Source organism: Podarcis erhardii (assembly GCF_964252035.2).
Source record: "Podarcis erhardii genome assembly, chromosome: 3".
NCBI lineage: Eukaryota > Metazoa > Chordata > Lepidosauria > Squamata > Lacertidae > Podarcis > Podarcis erhardii.
The window spans coordinates 1,376,940-1,401,990 of NC_138507.1; the positions used below are offsets into that span (position 1 = coordinate 1,376,940).

Here is a 25,051-nt window from a genome sequence, read left to right on the forward strand (position 1 = left end):
GAAGGGACATTTTGTAAACTTGAGACTGTATAAACCGTGACTTTTGAGATAAACATTGTGTCCCTCTAGTGGAAGATCGAAGTGGTGTAAAGACTGGGGGTATTTTTCCATCTTCAGACTTGGGGATTTCCATGGGAATCGTAAACCGTGTGACTGACCTTGACGCATAGACAGCAGTGGAATGAGAGGGAGGACAAGATCAAGCAAAGCCAAAACACAACAGACTAGCATAATCTCACAGCTGCGCAGGTCATCTGTTCCTGCTATTCCTGTGGCACAAGAGGAAGACTTAGAACAAACAAGGCTTGAAGGTATGGCCACAGGAGGAGATTTTACTACAGTACTAGATAAAATCTTTGACAAACTAGATGGCCTAAGTAAGCAAGTGGCGGATCAATCATCCAAACTTGACCAAAATACAGCTAGTGTTAATAATTTGACTCAGCAAGTTAAGTCAAATGCAGAATCTATTGGGAAGTTATTGGAAGCCACCACAGTAAATCGTCAAACAGCTGAGGAGGCCAAACAGAAAGTAGAGGCTGTGCAAGAGGAAATCAAACCTATGCGCAAACAGATTGGCGAGCACCAGGCATATCTGTCTATGATTGAATTAAAATCTAGGGAAAATAACTTAAGACTGAGGTCAGTTCCAGAGCTTGAAAAGGAGGATTTAATTGACTTTTTGACAAAAGAGTTTTCTAAATTTTGGCCTTTGGAAGAGGATAAAGACTTTAAAATTATAAGTGCATTCAGACTTGGAAAGGGAGGGAGGAAGGTCAGGTCAAGAGACTGCCTGATCTCCCTTAGAACGAAAGAAGAAAGAGACAAGATTTTGGGTGCACATTTCCAAAAGACTCTTGAGATTCAGGATTTTAGAGTGGAAGTCTATAAGGATATTCCAAAACATCTTCTGGAGCTTAGATCCAACTACGGAGACCTGGTAAAACTATTGAGAGACATCGGAATCATCTTTAGATGGGAGTTCCCCCAGGGAATATCTTTTAACTACAGAGGGGAAAACGTTAAAATCAAAACAGTTGAACACAAGGAAAATTTTTTGAGTGACTATGGAAAGGACCTTCAGAAAGGGACTGAAAAAGAACCAGGGGCCTCAGGATTTGATCCTCTGAGACCATTACTCACACCTTTGGGTCTTGACGTGCAGGAGAAAGTGACACCACCACCAAAAGGAGAAGAACTTTTGGGAGCAGTAGGAGGAAAATAGATATACTGCAACATGACTCTGCAACTATTAAGCTGGAATATTCATGGTTGTAACTCCCCTCAGAAAAGGAAGAAGATCTTTCATATTTTAAAAAAGGAACAATTGGACTTAATTTGTTTACAGGAAACGCACGTGATTAGGCTCCATCGGAAGGTTTTAATCAACAAGAGGCTAGGCCAAGAATTTATTTCATCTGACAAAGTGAAGAAGAGAGGGGTTGTTATATACGCAAAAGAGAGCCTATCACCAAAGTTCCTTTTTAAACATGAGCAAGGAAGAATTGTGGCAATTGAAATTCAAATACAGGGAGAAAATTTTTTGATTTTAGGAATTTATGCACCAAATGAGGGGAAGTCGGAATTTTACAAGAAGTTGCATGAGTCAATGTTGGATCATATGGACTACAACAATATTATTATGATGGGCGATATGAATGGGGTGGTGTCTACGAATATGGACAAAGCACAAGGACAAAACATCACAAAAGACGGCAGACTACCTAAAACCTTCTTTGACTTAACTGACAATATGGACTTGATTGACATTTGGAGAACAAAAAATCCCCTAGGGAGAGAAGGGACCTTCTTCTCTGAAGCCAAAATGACCTGGACTAGAATTGACCAAATATGGATAACTAGAGGACTGGCACCAAAGACCAGAAAGGTGGAAATCTGCCCCAAAACCTGCTCCGACCATAACGCCGTGAAGATGGAAATGAAGTTAACATTAACTGGTTCCTTCAGATGGAAGATGAATGACACCCTACTAAGAGATCAAGAGATTGCTAAGAAGGCCCAAAAGACCTTGAGAGATTATTTTGAAGTAAATTTGAGAACTACAGTGGAAAAAAGAGTAATCTGGGACGCAAGTAAAGCGGTCATGAGGGGGTTTCTGATACAACAGAATGCTATAAAAAGGAGAACTCAAAATGAGAAAAAAGAGAAAATTTTGGAGAAAATAAAAGAAGGAGAGAAAAAATTAAGATCGAAACCAAAGTCACAGGAGATTCTGAGAGAAATTAAATTATACCAAGTACAATATTTGAAATTGATAAATCAGGAAATTGAGTGGAAAATTAAACAAATGAGACAAAAGACTTTTGAATCAGCAAATAAATGTGGGAAACTGCTAGCGTGGCAGTTGAAAAAAAGACAGAAGTTGAACACGGTTACAAATCTTGAGGTGGAAGGAAAAAACATCCAGAATCCCTTGGAGATCAGAAAGTGCTTCCAGAGATACTTCAAACAACTTTACACTCAGGGGCCACAGAAAGAGACTGAGATAGACCAATTTATAAGAACCAATGGATTACAAAAAATATCTCAGGAAAATAAGACAATATTAAACCATAAAATAACAGAACAGGAGATTGAAGGTGCCATTCAAAATATGCAACTAGGTAAATCTCCAGGACTGGATGGACTAACCTCCAAGTATTATAAGACTTTGAAAGACTATTTAATTCAACCATTAAAGGAGGTGTGCAACGAGATTCTGGAGGGAAAGAAGGCGCCGGAGTCGTGGAAAGAAGCTTTCATCACATTAATACCAAAATCTGAATCTGAAAAGACACAACTCAAAAACTACCGTCCCATATCCCTCTTAAATGTGGATTATAAAATTTTTACAGATATTTTAGCTAACAGACTAAAAAGAGTTTTAAATGAAGTGATACACAAAGATCAGGCAGGCTTTCTCCCAGGCAGACATCTTTCTGATAACACAAGGAACATTATTGACATCTTGGAGTTATTGCAAACGAATATTAATACAAAAGCAGTTTTAATTTTTATTGATGCGGAGAAGGCCTTTGACAATATCTCTTGGAATTTTATGAAGAAAAACCTTAAGGGAATGGGAGTGGGACGGGGGTTTGAAAATGGTATAGAAGCAATCTATTCAGAACAAAAAGCAAAATTGATAGTTAATAATGTGGTGTCAGAAGAGTTCAGAATAGAAAAAGGAACACAACAGGGATGCCCTATCTCTCCATTGTTATTTATTTCAGTCCTGGAGGTGCTTTTGAACATGATTAGAAGGGACCAGATGATCCAAGGAATTAAGGTCGGAGCCAAACAATATAAACTTAAGGCATTCGCAGATGACTTGGTGTTGACATTACAGGAGCCAGAATCTAGTACGAAAAGGATGTTAGAATTGGTTCAAGAATTTGGTCATGTGGCAGGTTTTAAACTGAATAAACAAAAAACTAAGGTTTTAGAGAAAAATTTGACAATAATGGAAAAAGAAAGGTTTCAGAAGGAGACAGACTTAACTGTGGTTAAGAAAGTGAAATACCTAGGGATTAACATGACGGCTAAAAATTTGAATTTGTTTAAAGATAACTATGAGAAATGTTGGATAGAAGTCAAGAAAGATCTAGAAATTTGGTCAAAATTGAAGCTTTCCTTGTTAGGCCGGATCGCTGCTATAAAGATGAATGTATTGCCAAGAATGTTGTTTTTGTTCCAAACTTTACAGATTGTGGACAAGATGGATTGTTTCAGGAAGTGGCAAAGAGATATTTCTAAATTTGTCTGGCAGGGCAAAAAGCCCAGAATAAAATTCCAAATACTGACTGATGCTAAAGAAAGAGGGGGGTTTGCCCTGCCAGACATGAAGTTGTACTATGAATCAGCAGCATTCTGCTGGTTGAAAGACTGGCTACTTCTTGAGAACACTGATATCTTGGATTTGGAAGGGTTTAATAATGCTTTTGGGTGGCATGCATATTTGTGGTACGACAAGGTAAAAGCTAATCGAGCATTCAAAAACCATATTGTCAGGAAAGCTGTGTTTAATGTCTGGATAAGATATAAAGACTTATTGGAAAACAAGACCCAAAGGTGGTTATCACCTATGGAGGCTAAGGCTTTGAAAAAACTCAATATGGAGGCCAAATGGCTGAAATATTGGGAGATATTAGAACAAGATCGAGACACATTGAAATTGCAGAGTTTTGAGAAACTAAAAGATAAAGTGCGAGACTGGTTTCACTATTATCAAATTAGAGAGGCCTTTAACTTGGATAAAAAAATAGGCTTCCAGGTGGAAAAATCGAAATTAGAAACAGAATTGTTAGAACCTAAAACTAAGATACTTTCGAGAATGTATAACTTGCTGTTGAAATGGAATACTCAGGATGAAACAGTTAAATCAGCTATGATTAAATGGGCACAGGACATTGGTCATAACATTATGTTTGCTGACTGGGAAAAGTTGTGGACCACCGACATGAAGTTTACGGCATGTAATGCCTTAAGAGAAAATATTATGAAAATGATCTATAGGTGGTACATGACCCCAGTCAAGCTTGCAAAAATTTATCACCTGCCTGATAACAAGTGTTGGAAATGTAAGAAAACTGAGGGAACACTCTTTCACCTTTGGTGGACATGCCCAAAGGTTAAGGCTTTCTGGGAAATGATTTATAATGAACTAAAAAAGGTATTTAAATATACCTTTCCTAAGAAACCAGAGGCCTTCCTTCTGGGCATTGTCGGCCAAATGGTGTTAAAGAAAGATAGAACACTTTTTATGTATGTAACAACCGCAGCAAGAATACTTATCTCAAAGTATTGGAAGACACAAGATTTGCCCACTCTGGAAGAATGGCAGATGCAAGTGATAGACTATATGGAATTGGCAGAAATGACTGGCAGAATTCGAGACCTGGGAGAAGAGTCGGTGGAAGAGGACTGGAAGAAGTTCAAAGAATATCTCCAAAAACATTGCAAAATGTTTGAATGTTAAAATGATGTTGGATATAAAGATAATATGGCATCAGTGACATAGTAAAAAGAAATATGTAAAAATGTTTTAAGAAAAAAGGGTAAGACCAGAGTAAAATTATGTCGAAACTAAACAAAGGATATAAGGGATTAAGTTACAAAGAATATGCAAGAATGTATTTAAAAAGAAAGGGGAAATAGAAGACATAATAGGTTGGAATGTATAATATTGATTAAGATTTGAAAAAGGGTAAGGAGCTGCTAAATTTGATTGTGTAAAGGGGAACACAGGAAAGGGAGATGTGAGGAAGTCAGAAAAGAGGGTTATAAAGATAAGAATAAAAAAAACACCTAATTTTTCTTTAATTTTTGTTCTTTTTTATTTTTTCTGTTATATGTTTTTATATTGTGTTTGTTATGTTGTCTTTTGCTGTATTTTCCTGTTGTTTTGTTTGATTGTAATATTTGTTTTATTACCTAAAACCAAAATAAATATTTATATATATAAAAAAAGATTGCCCCGTCTCCGCCCCACCGGTTGCCAGAGCAGCTAGGTATGCCCCTGCTTCCTGCCCCACCCTGTTTTCCCCAGGAAAACCCACTCTTTAATGCTGAATTGGGACAAACAGCAATTCAGGGTTTCTGTGGAATTGTTTTCAGTGGTAAAAAGTGGGATTTCGCAGGGAAAGCAGAGATGCAGAGCTTTACAGCGTGGACCTGTGCCTAGAAACATGGCACAAAAGGACGTCTGGAAGAGCCCTGAGGAGGAGCCACAAGTGTCCCACAAGCACCAATTAGTTTCCGTATTGCAACAATTACAGTTAAGCACGTGCTGCAGCTCCAGGCGACGTGTCAGTTAGGCTCAGAGGTGGATGTAGAGGAGCATGAACAGTTTGGTCTCACGGGGTGCAGAGCCTCACGGATGCCAAACTATGTTGTAGAATGGGAGGTGGGGGGGGGGGGCGCTGCATTTTGGTCTTGTCCAGGGCGCTGCTAAAATGTGAGAGCCCAAGGTCCACCACTGTCAGGCTGCTTTGCAGAGAGAGATATGGGGCTCCTTCATCATCGCAGGGCACTACTGGTCTCCTCCATTGACTGGCTTTCTTTCCCCCCTCCGCTTGCATCACACTAGTTTTCTAGAGCCACTTCAGTCTGGTTTCTGGCCTGGTTTTGGCATCAAAATAGCACTAGTTGCTCCGATGGATGCCTTACACCAGAGAAGAGGCAGTGTCCCTGTGAGTTCTTCTGGACCTCTTGGTGGCTTGCGATACCATTGACCATGGTCTTCTGCCCGACTGGCTCTCGGAGGCTGGTGGCAGTGAGTTGCAGGGGTGCTGTTTCTCCCTGGGCTGATGGGATCCAGTAGGGGGCTCTGGGGTGCCTTGAGTTAATGCTATGGGATCCTGTCCCCCATGTTGGAAGGCTTTAAAGGGAAGAAGGATTACAAACAGGGAGATTGTAAAATAAGAAAAGGAATTTGCCACAGAACAGCAGCAGCGGCATAATGAAGGAACAGTGTGTATATAGGATTCTTAAAAAACAAACATGCTAACTTTCTCTACAGCCTATTCTTTATAGGACTGACTCTTTAGAAGGGAAACTATGCTAATTTTATTCAAAAATAGTAATAGAATATCATATTTTGATTTCCTTGTAGGTTCTACAGCAACAAAACACGGAAAAAAATGCTGCCTTGGAAGATAACAATGTTCTGTACCCTCATAGTTGTCAGCACAGCTTCCCAAAATTTTAATTTTGGCTCGTTCATCCATTCACCTGTGAGTAATGTTTACTGTGTGTAGCTTCACAGTTATGTATGAGCACATGGCTGTTCTTTCAATGCAGAGACACTCTGGGAAGCATGGCAGGGTCGGCCAGAGCTGTCCTCCTGTGGCTACACTGCTGAAGCCAGCCATACCACAGGGGGAAGGAGCGGAAGAGCCCCTGCAGAAACCATATCAGGACTTGAGGTGGCCAACCCAATTCACCCCTGTGGCTTTCTGACTCCTACTTCAGAGAGCTCTGAAAAGGCAGAGGCCCACATTTCTTCAGATCTTGCTTCTTTCTGAGCACACTCTGACTTTCAAGACTATCGGTTCACTAGGGATGAGTGGGTTTAGCTCTTCTTGGAACCCCTTCCCCCCATTGTATTGCCCTTAACCAATTTTCCTAATGTTGTGATGTTGTGGGTGCATCTCTTTCAGATTTACAGCAAAAGTAACGGAGGAAAGGAACAGAGAGAGTTGCACAGGCAGAAACGGCAGGGTACGTTAATACTTCTCAACAGTGTGTTTTGCCTGAAGGCAGAATCTTTGTTCTTAGATATGCAGTCAGGGTACTCTGGCCTGAACACAAGAAATCCTTTTCATCATGAAAGTATTCAGATGAACTGTTTGCTAAGAGCATAGTACAATTCAGCGGAAGAATGGAAGCATCAAAGATGAACAGGTTTATGCGTGGTTATTTTAACTTTAACAATACTTTCCACCAGTTGCCCCCAAACAGACACTGAGCTGACTGACTTGTAATTTCCAGGATCCCTTCTGGATCCCCTAAAAAAAAAAAAGAAGGTGTTCCATTAGCCACTTTCCAGATCTAGAACTGTCATCGCTTTGTCATGACTGGATTGTTGGGGGGAAAGTGGGGTTTAATACCCAACCCACAACAGTGGTACCTCGGGTTACAGACTCTGCAAACCCAGAAATATTACCTTGGGTTAAGAACTTTGCTTCAGGATGAGAACAGAAATCGCGTGGCGGCAGTGGGAGGCACCATTAGCTAAAGTGGTGCTTCAGGTTAAGAACAGTTTCAGGTTAAGAACAGACCTCCAGAACGTATTAAGTTCTTAACCCGAGGTACCACTGTACTGTAGTTCAGGCTGGACAGCTAATAGGATCCAGACTCCAACTGTCAGTCAAAAGGACATTTATATGGGCTTTGCAAGTCAATGTGAGACAACCTCAACCAGCAAGTAGCTGAGGGGGTGAAGCCTTTACAAATTCTCCAACAGGAACACCTCTGTAGCCAGTCTCTGTGAGGATACCAGTTAACACCACCCAATACCACAACATTTCCTCCTTTGGACATTTCTTTGATTTCATTTATCATCTCAATATCTCCTTTAGCATTTTCATCAAGAGGATGATAGCATATCCTCGTTACTAAATTATTATCATCCAAACTGATTCTGTGACAGAGTCTGCCTTTGGGGGATTCCTGGTTTGCTGGACTCACTGTCTTTGACATACAGAAAGAGATATGTCCTTCTCTGTCCTTCCTATAGCTCTTATATCCAGAGATAACGGTGTCCTACTGGTTGTCTCCATTTTCCATTGTGTCCACTATGTCGATGTCATCTTCTAAGACCAAGCACTCCAGTTCACCCATCTGGGCTCAACATCTTCTAGCATTAGCACCCAGTGTCTTTGGCACTTGTGTTTTGGCCAGAGGTATTTTGGCCTCTCTAAATTGCTATCCTGTGCCTCTGCAATCATTATTTTTATGGGGCTTTTATGGGATTTTTATGCCTCCCTCATTTGAATCATCATTTTAAAAATCTTCATCCAAGGGCTGAAGGATCTTGGCTCACCCACATGAGAGAGAGAGGAGAATGAGAATGGAAATGAACACATTCAGGCTCAAAACCTTGGAAATTTGTTGGGACAAGGAGAAAGCCAGCAGCCCCCTGGTCCACAAATGTATTCTCAGGCGAGGCCTCCTTGTTCCTGAGCCTGAGGCTGTCTTACGTATAGAGAGATATAAACGATTTGTGAGACTGAAACAGGGAGTTTCTGATTGGTAATTATAACATGTCTAACTTATCAAATTGTTTTCCAGATGTGACATTAGGCATCTCACCTGTAGAATACACGGTTGCTGTTGAGATAAGTCTTCCAGATTCCTCCCTCCTGGAGGCCCTCAGAAGTTATTTAAACAGCCTTAGCTTCCCAGTCTCAGTAAATGCTTCTGATTCAGCTGTGAACATTTCAAACATTGATGTCACCACAGGTGGGTTATATGTCACTAGTTTCCACTTTTTTAATTGGCTTTCTCTGGTTTTAGGTTTTTGTTTTGTTTTTAAGAAAAGGGGAGAAAGTCCAATGAGAAGAGGCTAGATTTAAAAAATATCTGAATTAGACTAAATGTAGCTGGCAATTTGTGATATTTCCAGAGTAATTTACAGCTGTACTGTAGGGTTTTCTACATTGTAAAAAGAGATGGTGAGCTCTGCTACTACAGTTTTAGCCAATATTAGAGAAACTGTCCAACTGTCTGGTCAAATACTGCTGACAACTTTCAAAGAACTGTTTGTGCAGTGTGAATGTCATGCACAGAGGGAATTATAATTAGGAAGCAGACGTTGCTCAGCAAAATGCCCTGTCTCACCGGCAGCCTTCCTGTTTCATGCTTTTTTACCTTAGTGTGCAGCTCAGGTGGCCCCCAGGGCACCCACTGTTCTTGTGAGTCGGGCTATGAATGGCCGGCCAGCGCATGCAGAGCTACTCCAGCCTGTCCCAGTGCTGCGCCGGCAGGAGACAGCTGCAGCTGCCTTGCCCAGCGCCCTCCTCGGGGGACCTACTGTCAGCCGCAATCTGCAGGTAGGAGGGGGGGGGTAATGGGCAGCAAATGAGGGCAACCATACTGTAGCAGCTAGGGCGGAAAAGGAGTATTTCACAATATGACATCTGATTTTGACGTCAGCAGAATTTGAAATTTGATGGATTTTGACATTTCATTGAAAACACTTTTATCCCTTTCCCCAAGGAATTCAGGAAAGGGCCATTTCATGAAATTTCATTGCAGCTTTAGAATTCGAACTTTGCTTCCCAGTGCTTTTTGTAACATTTGAGCCCCTCACTTGTCACACATTTACCATGTGAATTATCTCTAAGACTGACTGCAATCCTATACTCGCTGACCAGGAGTAAGCCCTGAATTCAGTGGAACTTGCTTCTTAAAGATGGCCCAGCAACGACTCTGGTCTCTCTTGCCTGCACCATGGATTAGGGAACTTCTTCCTGAGAGAGGTCTTCCGCAGGACGTGCCTCTCCTTTTCCCTGCCCTCCTTTATTCTTATTGCTACACTCTCTGAGGTCTTCTCCCCGATTTTATTTACAATCTTATTCCTGCAGCCAAGCTGCTCTTCCTCTACATGCAATTCCATGTGCTTCCAGTGCTGCAGTTTAGTCTAAGGTCTCTCTTCTTTGCTGTGTGCAAAACAACAAGACAGGAACAGATATTTAAGATTTGAGGACAGATTGAAAGAATTTTACGGTGATTTTTTAAAAAGAAAATTTATTGCTGTGTAGTAATCAGCAGTAGTTGCTACTACTAGTAATACTACTTTTCCTGTTCTTTTCTGCACTAGGTGTTCCGTTTATATACATTATAAAAATGTCTGTCCGGCTTGACAAAGACTTTGAAGATGATCTGAGAAATCTGTCCTCTAGCATGTTTAAGCAATACAAAAGTGATTTGGAGAAAGCGGTATGTTTGAGCTGGTTCTGCATGTGGCAGAGATATATTGCATTTCTGTTATTATTACAAGATCACAGGGCAGTTTACAATATAAAACCCCAAAAATACATTGTTGCAAACAAAATGATGCCCCTCCCCCACCACCGTTAAAATGGCCATAGATTGTTTAATTAGTCAAAGGCCCGGGAGAGCCTAGAAATATGTAATGATGGTGCCTGGCGAGCCTCCCTGGGGAGAGTATTCCACAAGCAGGGAGCCACCACCGAAAAGGCCTGTTCTTGTCTTGCCACCCTCTGGGCATCTCACAGAGGAGCCACAGCCAATGACTGCAGGGTCTGGGTTGGTTCATATGAGGAGATGCATGTGCGAGATTAGCAGCCAAACCTAACAAACACATATTCTTGCTAGTTAGCATATGGTAAAGGTAAAGTACCCCTAACAGTTAAGTTCAGTCGTGAACAACTCTGGGGTTGTGGCACTCTTCTTGCTTTACTGACCGAGGGAGCCGGCGTTTGTCCGCAGACAGCTTCTGGGTCATGTGGCCAGCATGACTAAACTGCTTCTGGCGAACCAGAGCAGTGCACTGAAACACCATTTACCTTCCTGCTGGAGAGGTACCTATTTATCTACTTGCGCTTTGATGTGCTTTTGAACTGCTATGTTGGCAGGAGCTGAGACTGAGCAATGGGAGCTCACCCCGTTGTGAGGATTCGAACCACCGACCTTCCGATCGGCAAGCCCAAGAGGCTCCGTGATTTAGACCACAGTGCCAGCCGAGTCCCTTGATAGTTAGCATAAGAAGGGGCTAATACTACAGAGCTATATTGCTGATAGGCAGCTACTCATACTACAGAAAATGTAGTTGGCAGAGAGGGCTCTGTGTGATGTCATTTCCTCTCTTCCCTCCCCCTCCCTCCTCTCTCCTCAGCCAGCCATGAGGACAGACGTGTCCTGCACTTGCTCCAGTTCCAGGCACAAGCCTGAGACTGTTTTTACTGTAAATATAAGTATTTCCCCTGCATAGTTTTTACTGATGCTGTAGCTGAAAACCAATGCAAGACTACTGAGTAAAAAAATCAGATTTTGAGCTTACTTTCCAGTTGTCCAATTAAATAAAGGGGGAAGCCAGCTTGATTTGTAGCTGGACTTAATTAAAGGAAGGCACCACTTACTGCCAATTCTGACAGGCCTCCATATTGCTGCCGAGGATGGGATTTCTAAAACTCTCTTCAGCCCATGCATGTGAGACCTGGAGAGGTAAATTGCAATTCATATATCCTCTCCCAGCTATTAAAATACCTCCTACAAGGTGATCCTTGAGGTATGGCAGAGGTTTTCATAGGTCAAAACTTCATGGTACATGTTATAGTGCAACATACCTGCTGAGATGATTCTAATAGCTATTGTCAGGGAGAGGCAAACGGGAAAAGATGAAAGGACAGAAACCAGCAGTTATAGAGAGCCTAAAGAGATTATCAGCAGCCTGTCGTCTGACAGTGGGTCTGACATAGAGGGGGAGGAGGATGAGCCTGGAACAAGTCATTCTGTACACAGAGGAAGTCAGGGGAGGAGTTTCCGCAGACTTGCATGCTGGGTACGGAAAAGGAAGAAGAAAGATTAGAGGCGGCAACTGCGCAACAACGGGACAGACGCTAATTGAAATGCTGGAGATGTACGTTTGAACTTTGTCAAATAAATCAAATAGTTTGGAACTGGCTGGCACTGTGGTCTAAATCACGGAGCCTCTTGGGCTTGCCGATCGGAAGGTCGGTGGTTCGAATCCTCACAACGGGGTGAGCTCCCATTGCTCAGTCTCAGCTCCTGCCAACATAGCAGTTCAAAAGCACATCAAAGCGCAAGTAGATAAATAGGTACCTCTCCAGCAGGAAGGTAAATGGTGTTTCAGTGCGCTGCTCTGGTTCGCCAGAAGCAGTTTAGTCATGCTGGCCACATGACCCAGAAGCTGTCTTATCTATACCAGCTGGACAGCATTAAGCCTCTGACAGCTATCAACTGCAGAATATAGATTTAATATCTTCAAAAAATATCATAAGGGATCCTTACATGGGCTGCTTTGGAAAACTGCTCAAAAACTGATTAGTGCAAAATGCAGCTGCCATGTTATTGACTGGGCGCTATTATCATTTTACAGCAGCACTGTGCCAACTGCACTGATTCCTTAAACGGGGCACATTTAGTGAGTTGAGGTGGGTGAAGGTTATCCATTCCAAAATGGTTCGGAAAGGGTCCAAAAACTATTGAGCCCCCAATATACTCCTGATGGTGACTTTGGGATCCTGATATGGCCTGGCGGCCTTGCCTATTTGGAAATGATTTACTTAAGAAAGAGATTCTAATTGCAGAAGCTCAGTGGAAGTATTTTTAATCTTTAATGGATCATTTCCAAATTGGGTGCAGGTGGGCCATCCATAAACAGATTAATAAAATCAGTAACAGAGTAATAAAGTAATGTAATAGATTCATTTCATTTCACGCATGAAGTAGGCATGTTCACAGTCTACTAGGTGAAATAAAACAGTCCAATTTCCTATGAGGTTTTAATTGTCTCATAAAGATGTCATAATTTATATTGTTGGTTTTTTTTCCAGTTTACCAAGGGATACAAATCATTGCCAGGCTTCAGAAGTGTAAAAGTTGCAGGATTCAGGTATCGAAAACATTCACCTTCTTTCCCTTTGCACTCACTTGGATTACAGGAGAAAAATAAAAAAAAAATGCTTTGATCTTTGTACATTAGTCACATTATTGAATTTAAACATTTTAGAAAAGCACTTCCGAGAAAGAAGTGCAATTTGGAATGGGCTTCCTCAGAAGGTGGTGGACTCACTGGAGGTTTCAAAGCAGAAGCTGGATGGCCATCTGTCACAGAAGCCTGAGCTGAGATTTCTCAGCTGGGGGGACTTGGACTAGATGCCCTCAAGGTCCCTTTGAACTCGACAATTCTATGATTCTGTGGCTGTGTGGCCATTCTAAGTGCTGCCCATCTGCAAAGAGCCCGACACCCTGCAAGTGACCACAGGGCTTTCTTAAAGGATTCCATCTGGACACCTTGTTAATTTTAAAAGGTAGGCGCAGCACACACAAACACATGCCTGCTCCCACCACATGTTTCTTGATCCCCTTCCCCTTTTGGGAAGGAGGCACCTTCGTTTTGCCTCCACCCCTCTCAAGCAGTTGACATTAAGGGGGGGGGTTACACTTCTGTTTATTGTTATGCTCACTGCATTTCCAGTGCTTACTTTTAAATCCATGTTAATACAATGTTATCCAAAATGCAAATGAATCCTGCACTTTGTTATGAAATTCTGCTCTTGGATGTGCTGTTCATCATACCAGTTTCACGCTGAATGGAGTCCTGCTTGGTCTCTAGCCACAGTGTGAACACCTTTGCATGTAGGTGCAAAGCCAAAGCAAAACATAATATTTATTTGAGTGTAAAATAACCTCAGCACCTACAAATTTTATTCCACATCCTGCTTAGCATGAGTTTGGGATGCCAGAGCCTAATTAAAATAGCTTTTGGCAGGGGCTGCAACTTGCTCATCATCAGTATCAATACAAAAATCTGAATATTCACTAGCATTTAAAATAGGATAGGGACAATTTTATTTCAGTTTTAAAGCCTTTTATGTTTTTAATATTTTGCTTTCCTCTCCATTGGCCAGGTAGATAAGGTGACAAAGAAGCTGTAGCTGAAACTAGTTTCTCCTTTTCCTTCCCAATATCTATAAAAATCTTTTTAAAATGTTAAAAACATCATGAAATTTTTCATTATTTATTACATAGAATCATAGAATTATAGAGTTGGAAGGGACCTGAGGGTCATCTAGTCCAACCCCCTGTATTGCATCAGTTCTGCCTTCTCTCTGTCACTCAATAGTATTTCTCTGTCTTCTCCATTCAGAGGACCTGCCACTTGCTTGTTCTTCCTCTTGCTTCAAGCATAGCCAAAGAAACCTTTTAAAAATTGTTTTTAACCTATCTTGCAAGCCTGAGTTCATCCTTAGCTGGACCCAGCTAACCTGCTCCTTGCAACTGTTTGCTACTCCTTTGTGATTTCCCCTTTCTTCTATTTCTTATACATGCCCTTCTTACATCTCAGCGCATCTGCAAGCTCCTTAGATGCCTCCCACTTTTCTTTCTTGTTGGTATTGTCTGCATTTGGGCCTTCAATATTTCTCCTTTAAGAAACTCCCATCGATCTTGGACTCCCTTCTTTTTGAGTATTTCTGACCATATAATAATAATAATAATAATAATAATAATAATAATAATAATAATTTATTATTATTTATACCCCGCCCATCTGGCTGGGTTTCCCCAGCCACTCTGGGCAGCTTCCAACCAAATATTAAAAAAATACAGCATCAAATATTAAAAACTTCCCTAAACAGGGCTGCCTTTAGTTGTCTTTTAAAAGTAAAATAGTTGCTTATTGCCTTGACCTCTGCTGGGAGGGCGTTCCACAGGGCAGGCGCCACTACCGAGAAGGCCCTCTGCCTGGTTCCCTGTAACCTCACTTCTTGCAATGAGGGAACCGCCAGAAGACCCTGGGAGCTGGACCTCAGTGTCCGGGCTCAATGATGGGGGTGGAGATGCTCCTTCTGATATACAGGATTGAGGCCGTTTAGGGCTTTAAAGGTCAGCACCAACACTTTGTTTTTTTTAATAATATTTTTTATTCATTTTCCAATACAAAATTATATAATCCATACATCTTAATTACATCCCATTTCTCTTTTTTGACTTCCCTCAACTTATCTGAAACTCCTTCATAATTTTACTTCTTCCACATTTCTAACTTATGCTTATATTATTGTTATATATTAAACCCTATTTTTAGTAGTATTCTAACATTTTCCTCACAGAGCTTCATTAAAACTTACAAACGTTATCTGATTATCACTTAATTTTTGCATATACTCTATAAATTTCTTCCAATCTTCTGTAAATCTCTGATCTCATCGATTTTGGATCCTTCCAGTCAGTCTATCAAGTTCTGCATAGTCCATCATTTTCATTCTCCATTCTTCTATCGTAGGTAGCTCCTCTTGTTTCCATTTCTGGGCCATCAGTATTCTTGCTGCTGTCACAGCATATGAAAATAACTTCTTTTCTTTCTTATTTATCTCATTACCTGTAATGCCTAGTGAAAACGCTTCTGGTTTTTTAACAAATGTATATTTCAACATTTTCTTCAATTTATTATATATCATTTCCCAAAAGCTTTTAACTTTCTTACATTCCCACCACATATGATGGAATGTACCTTCCTTTTCTTTACATTTCCAACATTTGTTACTTATCTTATAAAGGTAAAGGTACCCCTGCCCGTACGGGCCAGTCTTGACAGACTCTAGGGTTGTGCGCTCATCTCACTCTAGAGGCCGGGAGCCAGCGCTGTCCGCAGACACTTCCAGGTCACGTGGCCAGCGTGACGAAACTGCTCTGGCGAACCGGCACCAGAGCAGCACACGGAAACACCGTTTACCTTCCCGCTATAAAGCGGTACCTATTTATCTACTTGCACTTAAGGGTGCTTTCGAACTGCTAGGTTGGCAGGAGCAGGGACAGAGCAACGGGAGCTCACCCCGCCGCGGGGATTCGAACCGCCGACCATGCGATCGGCAAGTCCTAGGCGCTGAGGTTTTACCCACAGCGCCACCCGCGTCCCACTTATCTTATACATCCTTGCTAATTTCACTGATGTTACATACCATCGATACATCATTTTCATCACATTTTCTCAGCACCAACACTTTGAATTGTGCCCAGAAATGTACTGGGAGCCAATGTAGCTCTTACAGGACCGGTGTTATGTGGTCTCGGCGACCACTCCCCATCACCAGTCTAGCTGCTGCATTTTGGATTAATTGCAGTTTCCGAGTCACCTTCAAAGGTAGCCCCACGTAGAGTGCATTGCAGTAGTCCAAGCGGGAGATAACTAGAGCATGCACCACTCTGGCGAGACAGTCTGCGGGCAGGGAGGGTCTCAGCCTGCATATCATGGGATCTCTCATACAGTGATGCTTAAGCTTTTTGAAATTGGCCCTCTTCAAGTTCAGAGTTCATGTCCAACTACACTCACTGTTCTCTTGCCTATGTAACATGAAACCCAAGAGGACAGGATCACTTCCTCCCAAGTTTCCGAGTTCTTCCACTTGGTCAATTAGTTCCTCCCTATCGGTGAGGATCAGATCCAAGATAAATGATCCCATTGTTGCTTCTTCCACCTTCTGAGAAATGAAATTGTCAGCAAGGCAATGGAGGAATTTTTTGTCCTTTCATTCTTGGCAGAGTTTGAGTTCCAACAGATATTTGGGTAGTTTTAGTCTCCCATGACTACTATGTCTCTTCTTTTTCGAAAGTTGGTAATCTGCTCTAGGAAGGCATAATCTAAGTCTTCAGTCTGGCTTGGCGTTCTATAGCAGACCCCCACAGTAAGGTCACTGTTGTTTTCCTTCTCTTATCTTACAATTTATACCCATATACTAATAATGAATCTGAAATAATCAGGTATGATATCCTTTTTGCATAGACCTGGAAGCATCATGGTTCAATATGAATTAACATCAGCAGTGAATATGCCGCCTGAAAGTGCAAATACAGATGCAGCTGAAGCCTTAGATCGTTCCTACAAGATTGTGCCCACATCATTTGAGGTGTCTTCAATGGAAGTGCATGGTAATGTCAAAAGCCTGCTTATTGAGATGTATATTATCATTTTAATGGTAGAAATGCCATTTTTCTCCAACAATGAATACACATATAAAACACCCTCCAGACCACCCCATTTTGATTATGGAGAGAGAAGCTGAGCCCCCTCGCACTCTGCCTTTAAAGCACATTCAAAGCACATTCTCTCCCTCAAAGACTTTTGATCCCTGCAGTCTGCTAAAGAGTTGCACCCTGTAGCACCCTGAGGAGGAAGCTGCAGAGCCCAGAATCATCTGAGGGGAAAGTGTGTTTTAAAGTTACAGCATGTGCACAGCCTGTGTCCCGGGTGCTCAGTAGCCTCTGGGCGTGCTGCAGGGTGTCTTCAGAACTTTTTGGTGGAAGCTTCATGTTCTGGTTTCAGAGAGCTCTCCAAATAGTTTTATGCAAGGAACTTGTCGTTCTGTTGTGTGTGCAGACTGATGCACCTTCCCAATATACGTGTATGAATACCTCTGCATTCCAAGGGGAAGAGTTTAACCTTGCTAGGCCAGAAGGATCGTGCCATCTAAAGCTCTGTGTACTCTGCACCATGGCTTCTTGCTGTGGAAGGGGTCTTCCCTGCATCCACACAACAGTAAGAATCAAGTCAAATCTACCTGTCTTTGGTGGACGGGTTTTTAATAGTCATTAGTCCATGGGACGCGGGTGGCGCTGTGGGTTAAACCACTGAGTCTAGGGCTTGCCGATCAGAAGGTTGGCGCTTCGAATCCCCGTGACGGGGTGAGCTCCCGTTGCTCAGTCCCTGCTCCTGCCAACCTAGCAGTTCGAAAGCACCTCAAAGTGCAAGTAGATAAATAGGTACTGCTCTGGCGGGAAGGTAAGTGGCGTTTCCGTGCGCTGCTCTGGTTCGCCAGAAGCGGCTTAGTCATGCTGGCCACATGACCCGGAAGCTGTACGCCGGCTCCCTCGGCCAATAAAGCGAAATGAGCGCCACAACCCCAGAGTCAGTCACGACTGGACCTAATGGTAACTGCTGATGTGGGAAAAGCAGGGCTCTAGGTGCTGGTGGAAGAAGGGATAAACTCAACTTCCTGTCAAAGAGCAATGTTGCCAGCATCATACATGGTTGTCAATATATCACATCAGGAATATGTATTTGGGTTGCAATCGCAGCTGATGCTCTGCCAGTGAAAATTGGGAATAGAGATTCCTCATTTGCCCTGGAAGGTGGGAAGCACACCTGCCCATTGGTGCTGCCTTCATTCTAAACATGGAGAGTTTAAACCCACTCAGCTAAAGGCCATTGGTCACTTTGGAAAATCCCACTTATAAAACTCCATGACAGGAAAGCAAGACATGTTCACTTTTGCCGCAACCACCCTTGGTCAAGGCCTTGTCTAGACTCTGCAAACTAATTTTCCAAAGCTTTCCTGGGTGCGTTCAGAACAACAGCAAGTGAAACTGTGAAATGAATAGTTGATGCATTAGGTGAGTGGCACTCTGTATATGTAGCAAGAAATAAAGCTTTCTTTTCGTTGGTTTTGAGAACTTCTCTTTTTGCCTTGCAGGTGGAACAAACATCTCCATTTCTCCTGACGACATTTTTGAGGGTGATACTGTAACAATGACATGCGAGTCAAATTCTTCTTCAGGGGCCACCTGGCACTTCCCAGAAACTTTTAGCCGTGGCAGGGAGCTTCTTAAAAATGACACTATAGATGGAAAGTCAACATCAACGCTGAAAATTACAAACATTAAATTGGAAGATGCCGGTAATTCTAAATAGAAAAGTATTTAAGTCAAGAGTGTAAGAATTGCTATACTGAGTCAGACCTAGGCTTTACAGTCACCTCCTACCAAAGTGAGGACAGGGGAAGTAGTCTGTCACTAGGGAACATGGGGAACAAATACAGATTATTACCCTCTGTAAGACAATACTCCAAAGAATAAAACCGCATCAAGCAAACACTGCAATATTCTGCATCAAAGAAGGCTGGGAGTGAATTGTGTGGCCTGCAGTGACCATCATATTCAACAACAATGACCATCATATTCTAAGATTGTAACATACAGAGTGACATGCAATGGAAACCTAGATTCAGAGAAGGGATGCAGCCGTGACTAGGGCGCCACAGCTTTCTCTGTGTCTTGTTAAATCAGTTCTGCAGGTGTTCTTGCCCTTCCCAAGAGTCATGCACTTCTAGCAGTGGCGTAGCGTGGGGGGTGCAGGGGGGGGCCGGCCGCACCGGGTGCAACATCTGGGGTTAGGGCAAATCCACGGGTTAGGGGGCGCAAATCCACGGGTTGGGGGCGCAAATCCATGGGTTAGGGGGCGCAAATTACTTGCCTTGCCCCGGGTGCTGACAACCCACGCTACGCCACTGACTTCTAGCTGTCTGACCATAAAATAGGTGTGTCCCCCGGGGTCTCAGGTGTACCAGGAGGGGTCATGCGACCCGATTATCTCTCATGATTAGTTAATGTTTCTTTAGTGAGTTGGCAATATTTATGTTACCTATAATCTCCATTCTGTGGAAGGAACTGTGGGCTTTTTGCTGGTTAACTCATGCAGATACACGAAATCCAGAGCTTGAACATCTTCCACAGATGGCTACCCAGCTTTGGCTTGAAAATCTCCAGCAAGGGAGAGCGTGCCACCCTCCAGGCAGAGGCAGCTAGTGCCCATTGCACCTGTGCCAAAACTGCACATAGTCAAAACACATGGGGGTGCCATGGGGGTATGTGGCCAAAGTCTCCCCCCGCCCGAGGCCTGTCCCCTTTTAATTATTTTATTTTATTTTATTTTGCCAAGCGCATGAAGCTGGATGGGCACAAGGTAAATGTGAGTATGTTGCGGTCTTACTGTATAAGAAATAGAAGAAGTAATAAAAATAGGATTTAAAATGTAGCATCTAGCACAATACATTACAATTGTGCAACAAGCAGAAAAACCCTTAAATGGTCTACCAAGACCACCAGCCATTTTCACTGAGAGCCGCTGGTCTATCTCCTCCTTAAAGGAAAACGCCCAGAACGGAAGGCAGTTCTCCAGAGCAGACCAGACCAGAGCAGAAGAGAGAGGAACCAAAGCTTGGAAACCATTAATCCAGCCTAAAATTGCCCTTTCGGGGGAGCTGCTCCACACACAAAACGGTTGACTGTTATGCATTTCCTTTGCACATTCAGATCAGCGGTGTAAATGTAAAGGTTTTGCCACTCATTTAATGCTTTGATTCAATTGAGTTAATTTTATCATGGAGATGAGACAAGCTGGAAGGTTCACAGTTGGATCTGGAAATGTTTGAGCACATTGCTTTATGGAGCTAAATACCAGATTTTTGTCTTTTTTGCAGGTTATTACCGTTGCAGCTTTATGGAATGGATTAATAATGTGTCAGTCGTACATGTTGCTGGGACTAATATAACAGTCTCTCCAATCAAAATTGTGCCCTCAGAGGATGTTGTGATTGTATGCAATGGTGACACTAAAGAACTGAGTTGCTGCACAGACAGAGATATGCAGTTCTTCACTTATTACTGGAAAACAAATGGAGCAATAAATATTTCAGGTATGAAGTGCAAGAATCTCTCTTTGCCTCCTTCACAAGGAGAGGCCCTTTTTTTCCATGTGAGGAGGGTGGGGGGAGAGAAACTGCAAGGGGGAGGGGGATTATTGATTTGTTTTTGTTCTTATTTTTACTATGTATTTTGTGTTTTCTATATTGTATTTTTATGTTGTGCTCCGCCCTGAGATCTACAGATGAAGGGCAGTTACAAATGTAATAAATAATAATGATAATAACGGGACGCGGGTGGCGCTTTGGGTAAAACCTCAGCGCCTAGGACTTGCCGATCGTCAGGTCGGCGGTTCGAATCCCCGCGGCGGGGTGCGCTCCCGCTGCTCGGTCCCAGCGCCTGCCAACCTAGCAGTTCAAAAGCACCCCCGGGTGCAAGTAGATAAATAGGGATCGCTTACTAGCGGGAAGGTAAACGGCGTTTCCGTGTGCTGTCCTGGCTCGCCAGATGCAGCTTGTCATGCTGGCCACGTGACCCGGAAGTGTCTGCGGACAGCGATGGCCCCCGGCCTCTTAAGCGAGATGGGCGCGCAACCCCAGAGTCAGACACGACTGGCCCGTACAAGCAGGGGTACCTTTACCTTTTTACCTTTAATGATAATAACACTTTGGTTTTGTAAGCATTCCTTGTGAGTCCTTGCAAAACACTTTGAGGGTTTTTGTTTGTTTGCTAGTGTATGCAAGAAATGACCACAAAGCGAACAGCTTTTGATGGGAACTGGGGGTGTTCATTCATTCCTAGTCACAAATTCCTGCTGCCTCTCCTTGTCTTCCAGTGGCTCAGTCAGTAGAGCAGGAGACTCTTAATCTCTGGGTTGTGGGTTTGAGGCCCACGTTGGGCAAAAGATTCCTGCAAAGCAGGGGGTTGGTCCCTTCCAGCTCTACAGTTCTGTGATTCTAAGTGTGGTATCTTTGGCCTAGAGCAGCTTTGGATATGGCCGGGAGCAATTGTCTGGCATGTCCCTGAAAAGATCCTTCTGGAATTAAATAGGCCACTTTGGATAAGTTTGTAGGACATGTTAGACCCAAAGTCTCTACTGGGAGTTAGAGCTGATAACATACTGGCCAACTTCTAAATGGGGTTGACATCGTACTCTGACCACCCAGCGACACTGACACTGAAGCAACTCCTCAGCTTTGCTTTGAGTCAAGGTGTTGACCAGTTTTCAGCTTCAGTTGCAGGTAGTGCTTTGACCTGCTTCTAACTCATTTCCCTTCCTTGCAGGGACCACCACTGCCACTCACAACTGTACCAAGTACCTCCTTCAGGCTAATGAATCTCAATGCCCAGCAGACAAGTCTGCAACCAAAACGGATTACACATGTGAGCTGAACACTACCAATGGTGCCCGCAAACACAAAGTTATCAGTGTTACATATTTTCGAGTGGGTAAGCATCTCTTTGGGAAGGACTTTTCTCCTTTGATTTCTTTGTTTGTGTGCTATTCTGATGTTTATGTTTCTGCTATTTTACCGTAAGCCATGTTGAGACAATGTGCAAAGTGGGAGACAATCTCCCTAAATAAACAAAATAATGAACTCACAATCAAATCCCCAATGTTTATGTTTCACCAGCAAAGGTGAGCATATCTTCTAGAACAAGTGGCAAGGTTTCTGAGGGACAACGTTTCTCTCTAAGCTGCAACAGTGATGTGAGCAACTTTGACAGCGTCACCTGGCAAATCCAAAGTGGAAGCTCTACTAAGCAGGTTGACAGCGTGTGGCACACCACCAGGCAGAGCAGAAAGGGGGCAGTGTCTGCGCTGACTGTCGGCAGTGCTAATCTGGACTGGGCTGGTGAGTGAATTGCATTGGTCAGAACCAAAAACAAATAAAGCAATGAAAACCACCTTCACAATACAATTTCCACCATGTGTGTACCTGTATTGTGTTTAATAATAATAATAATAATAATAATAATAATAATAATAATAATAAAAAAAAATACCCTGCCCATCTGGCTGGGTTTCCCCAACCACTCTGGGTGGCTCCCAACAGAGGACTAAAAACAGAATAAAACTTCAAACATTAAACTTCCCTAAATGTGCTGCTGGTTCTAATTTAGACAGATCTTAGTTACTTGCTTGCTTGTGCTGTTGGCTAAAGAGCATCTGGTTTGATTGTTTTTAGGCAACTATACCTGCACCTTTTCCCAAAGATTTCTGAACAGCTCTGCACACATGCAAATCGACGTGTTTCCTTTGCCACTGAAAAAAGACATTATAAGAGATCCCATAAATGCATCCATCCCTTGTCCAGGGACTCAGGTTCTAAGGTGTTGTACAAGCAAGAGAGGAAATTACACCGTGAAGTTCTCTGTTCAACAAAGGCTTCCCTTTGTTCAGGCAGGTAAGCAACCACTGGCTGGGTGGGAGGGCAACCACTGGCTGGGTGGGAGGGCAACCACTGGCTGGGTGGGAGGGCAACCACTGGCTGGGTGGGAGAGCAACCACTGGCTGGGTGGGAGAGCAACCACTGGCTGGGTGGGAGGGCAACCACTGGCTGGGTGGGAGAGCAACCACTGGCTGGGTGGGAGGGCAACCACTGGCTGGGTGGGAGGGCAACCACTGGCTGGGTGGGAGAGCAACCACTGGCTGGGTGGGAGGGCAACCACTGGCTGGGTGGGAGAGCAACCACTGGCTGGGTGGGAGGGCAACCACTGACTGGGTGGGAGGGCAACCACTGGCTGGGTGGGAGAGCAACCACTGGCTGGGTGGGAGAGCAACCACTGGCTGGGTGGGAGAGCAACCACTGGCTGGGTGGGAGAGCAACCACTGGCTGGGTGGGAGGGCAACCACTGGCTGGGTGGGAGGGCAACCACTGGCTGGGTGGGAGGGCAACCACTGGCTGGGTGGGAGGGCAACCACTGGCTGGGTGGGAGGGCAACCACTGGCTGGGTGGGAGGGCAACCACTGGCTGGGTGGGAGGGCAACCACTGGCTGGGTGGGAGGGCAACCACTGGCTGGGTGGGAGGGCAACCACTGGCTGGGTGGGAGAGCAACCACTGGCTGGGTGGGAGGGCAACCACTGGCTGGGTGGGAGGGCAACCACTGGCTGGGTGGGAGGGCAACCACTGGCTGGGTGGGAGGGCAACCACTGGCTGGGTGGGAGAGCAACCACTGGCTGGGTGGGAGGGCAACCACTGGCTGGGTGGGAGAGCAACCACTGACTGGGTGGGAGGGCAACCACTGACTGGGTGGGAGGGCAACCACTGGCTGGGTGGGAGAGCAACCACTGGCTGGGTGGGAGGGCAACCACTGGCTGGGTGGGAGGGCAACCACTGGCTGGGTGGGAGGGCAACCACTGGCTGGGTGGGAGGGCAACCACTGGCTGGGTGGGAGGGCAACCACTGGCTGGGTGGGAGGGCAACCACTGGCTGGGTGGGAGGGCAACCACTGGCTGGGTGGGAGGGCAACCACTGGCTGGGTGGGAGAGCAACCACTGGCTGGGTGGGAGGGCAACCACTGGCTGGGTGGGAGGGCAACCACTGGCTGGGTGGGAGGGCAACCACTGGCTGGGTGGGAGGGCAACCACTGGCTGGGTGGGAGGGCAACCACTGGCTGGGTGGGAGGGCAACCACTGGCTGGGTGGGAGGGCAACCACTGGCTGGGTGGGAGGGCAACCACTGGCTGGGTGGGAGGGCAACCACTGGCTGGGTGGGAGGGCAACCACTGGCTGGGTGGGAGGGCAACCACTGGCTGGGTGGGAGAGCAACCACTGGCTGGGTGGGAGGGCAACCACTGGCTGGGTGGGAGGGCAACCACTGGCTGGGTGGGAGGGCAACCACTGGCTGGGTGGGAGGGCAACCACTGGCTGGGTGGGAGAGCAACCACTGGCTGGGTGGGAGGGCAACCACTGACTGGGTGGGAGGGCAACCACTGGCTGGGTGGGAGAGCAACCACTGGCTGGGTGGGAGAGCAACCACTGGCTGGGTGGGAGGGCAACCACTGGCTGGGTGGGAGGGCAACCACTGGCTGGGTGGGAGGGCAACCACTGGCTGGGTGGGAGGGCAACCACTGGCTGGGTGGGAGGGCAACCACTGGCTGGGTGGGAGGGCAACCACTGACTGGGTGGGAGGGCAACCACTGGCTGGGTGGGAGGGCAACCACTGGCTGGGTGGGAGAGCAACCACTGGCTGGGTGGGAGAGCAACCACTGGCTGGGTGGGAGGGCAACCACTGGCTGGGTGGGAGGGCAACCACTGGCTGGGTGGGAGGGCAACCACTGGCTGGGTGGGAGGGCAACCACTGGCTGGGTGGGAGAGCAACCACTGGCTGGGTGGGAGAGCAACCACTGGCTGGGTGGGAGGGCAACCACTGGCTGGGTGGGAGAGCAACCACTGGCTGGGTGGGAGGGCAACCACTG

General features: G+C 44.7%; 1 protein-coding gene across 9 annotated transcripts in view; it reads left to right on the forward strand.

Annotated features, from left to right (window-relative positions):
• ADGRF5 (adhesion G protein-coupled receptor F5) overlaps nt 1-25,051 on the forward strand; it is a 59,455-nt gene that overhangs the window by 13,217 nt on the left and 21,187 nt on the right. For all 9 annotated transcript variants that reach the window (XM_081855463.1, XM_081855466.1, XM_081855467.1 and 6 more), the window contains 12 exons: nt 6,614-6,734; nt 7,161-7,221; nt 8,794-8,964; nt 9,378-9,554; nt 10,325-10,443; nt 13,044-13,102; nt 16,994-17,139; nt 18,681-18,884; nt 20,466-20,681; nt 21,913-22,077; nt 22,263-22,484; nt 22,818-23,036. In XM_081855463.1, coding sequence (XP_081711589.1) covers nt 6,614-6,734; nt 7,161-7,221; nt 8,794-8,964; nt 9,378-9,554; nt 10,325-10,443; nt 13,044-13,102; nt 16,994-17,139; nt 18,681-18,884; nt 20,466-20,681; nt 21,913-22,077; nt 22,263-22,484; nt 22,818-23,036 — 1,880 coding nt within the window. The remainder of the gene's footprint in view (nt 1-6,613; nt 6,735-7,160; nt 7,222-8,793; nt 8,965-9,377; nt 9,555-10,324; nt 10,444-13,043; nt 13,103-16,993; nt 17,140-18,680; nt 18,885-20,465; nt 20,682-21,912; nt 22,078-22,262; nt 22,485-22,817; nt 23,037-25,051) is intronic.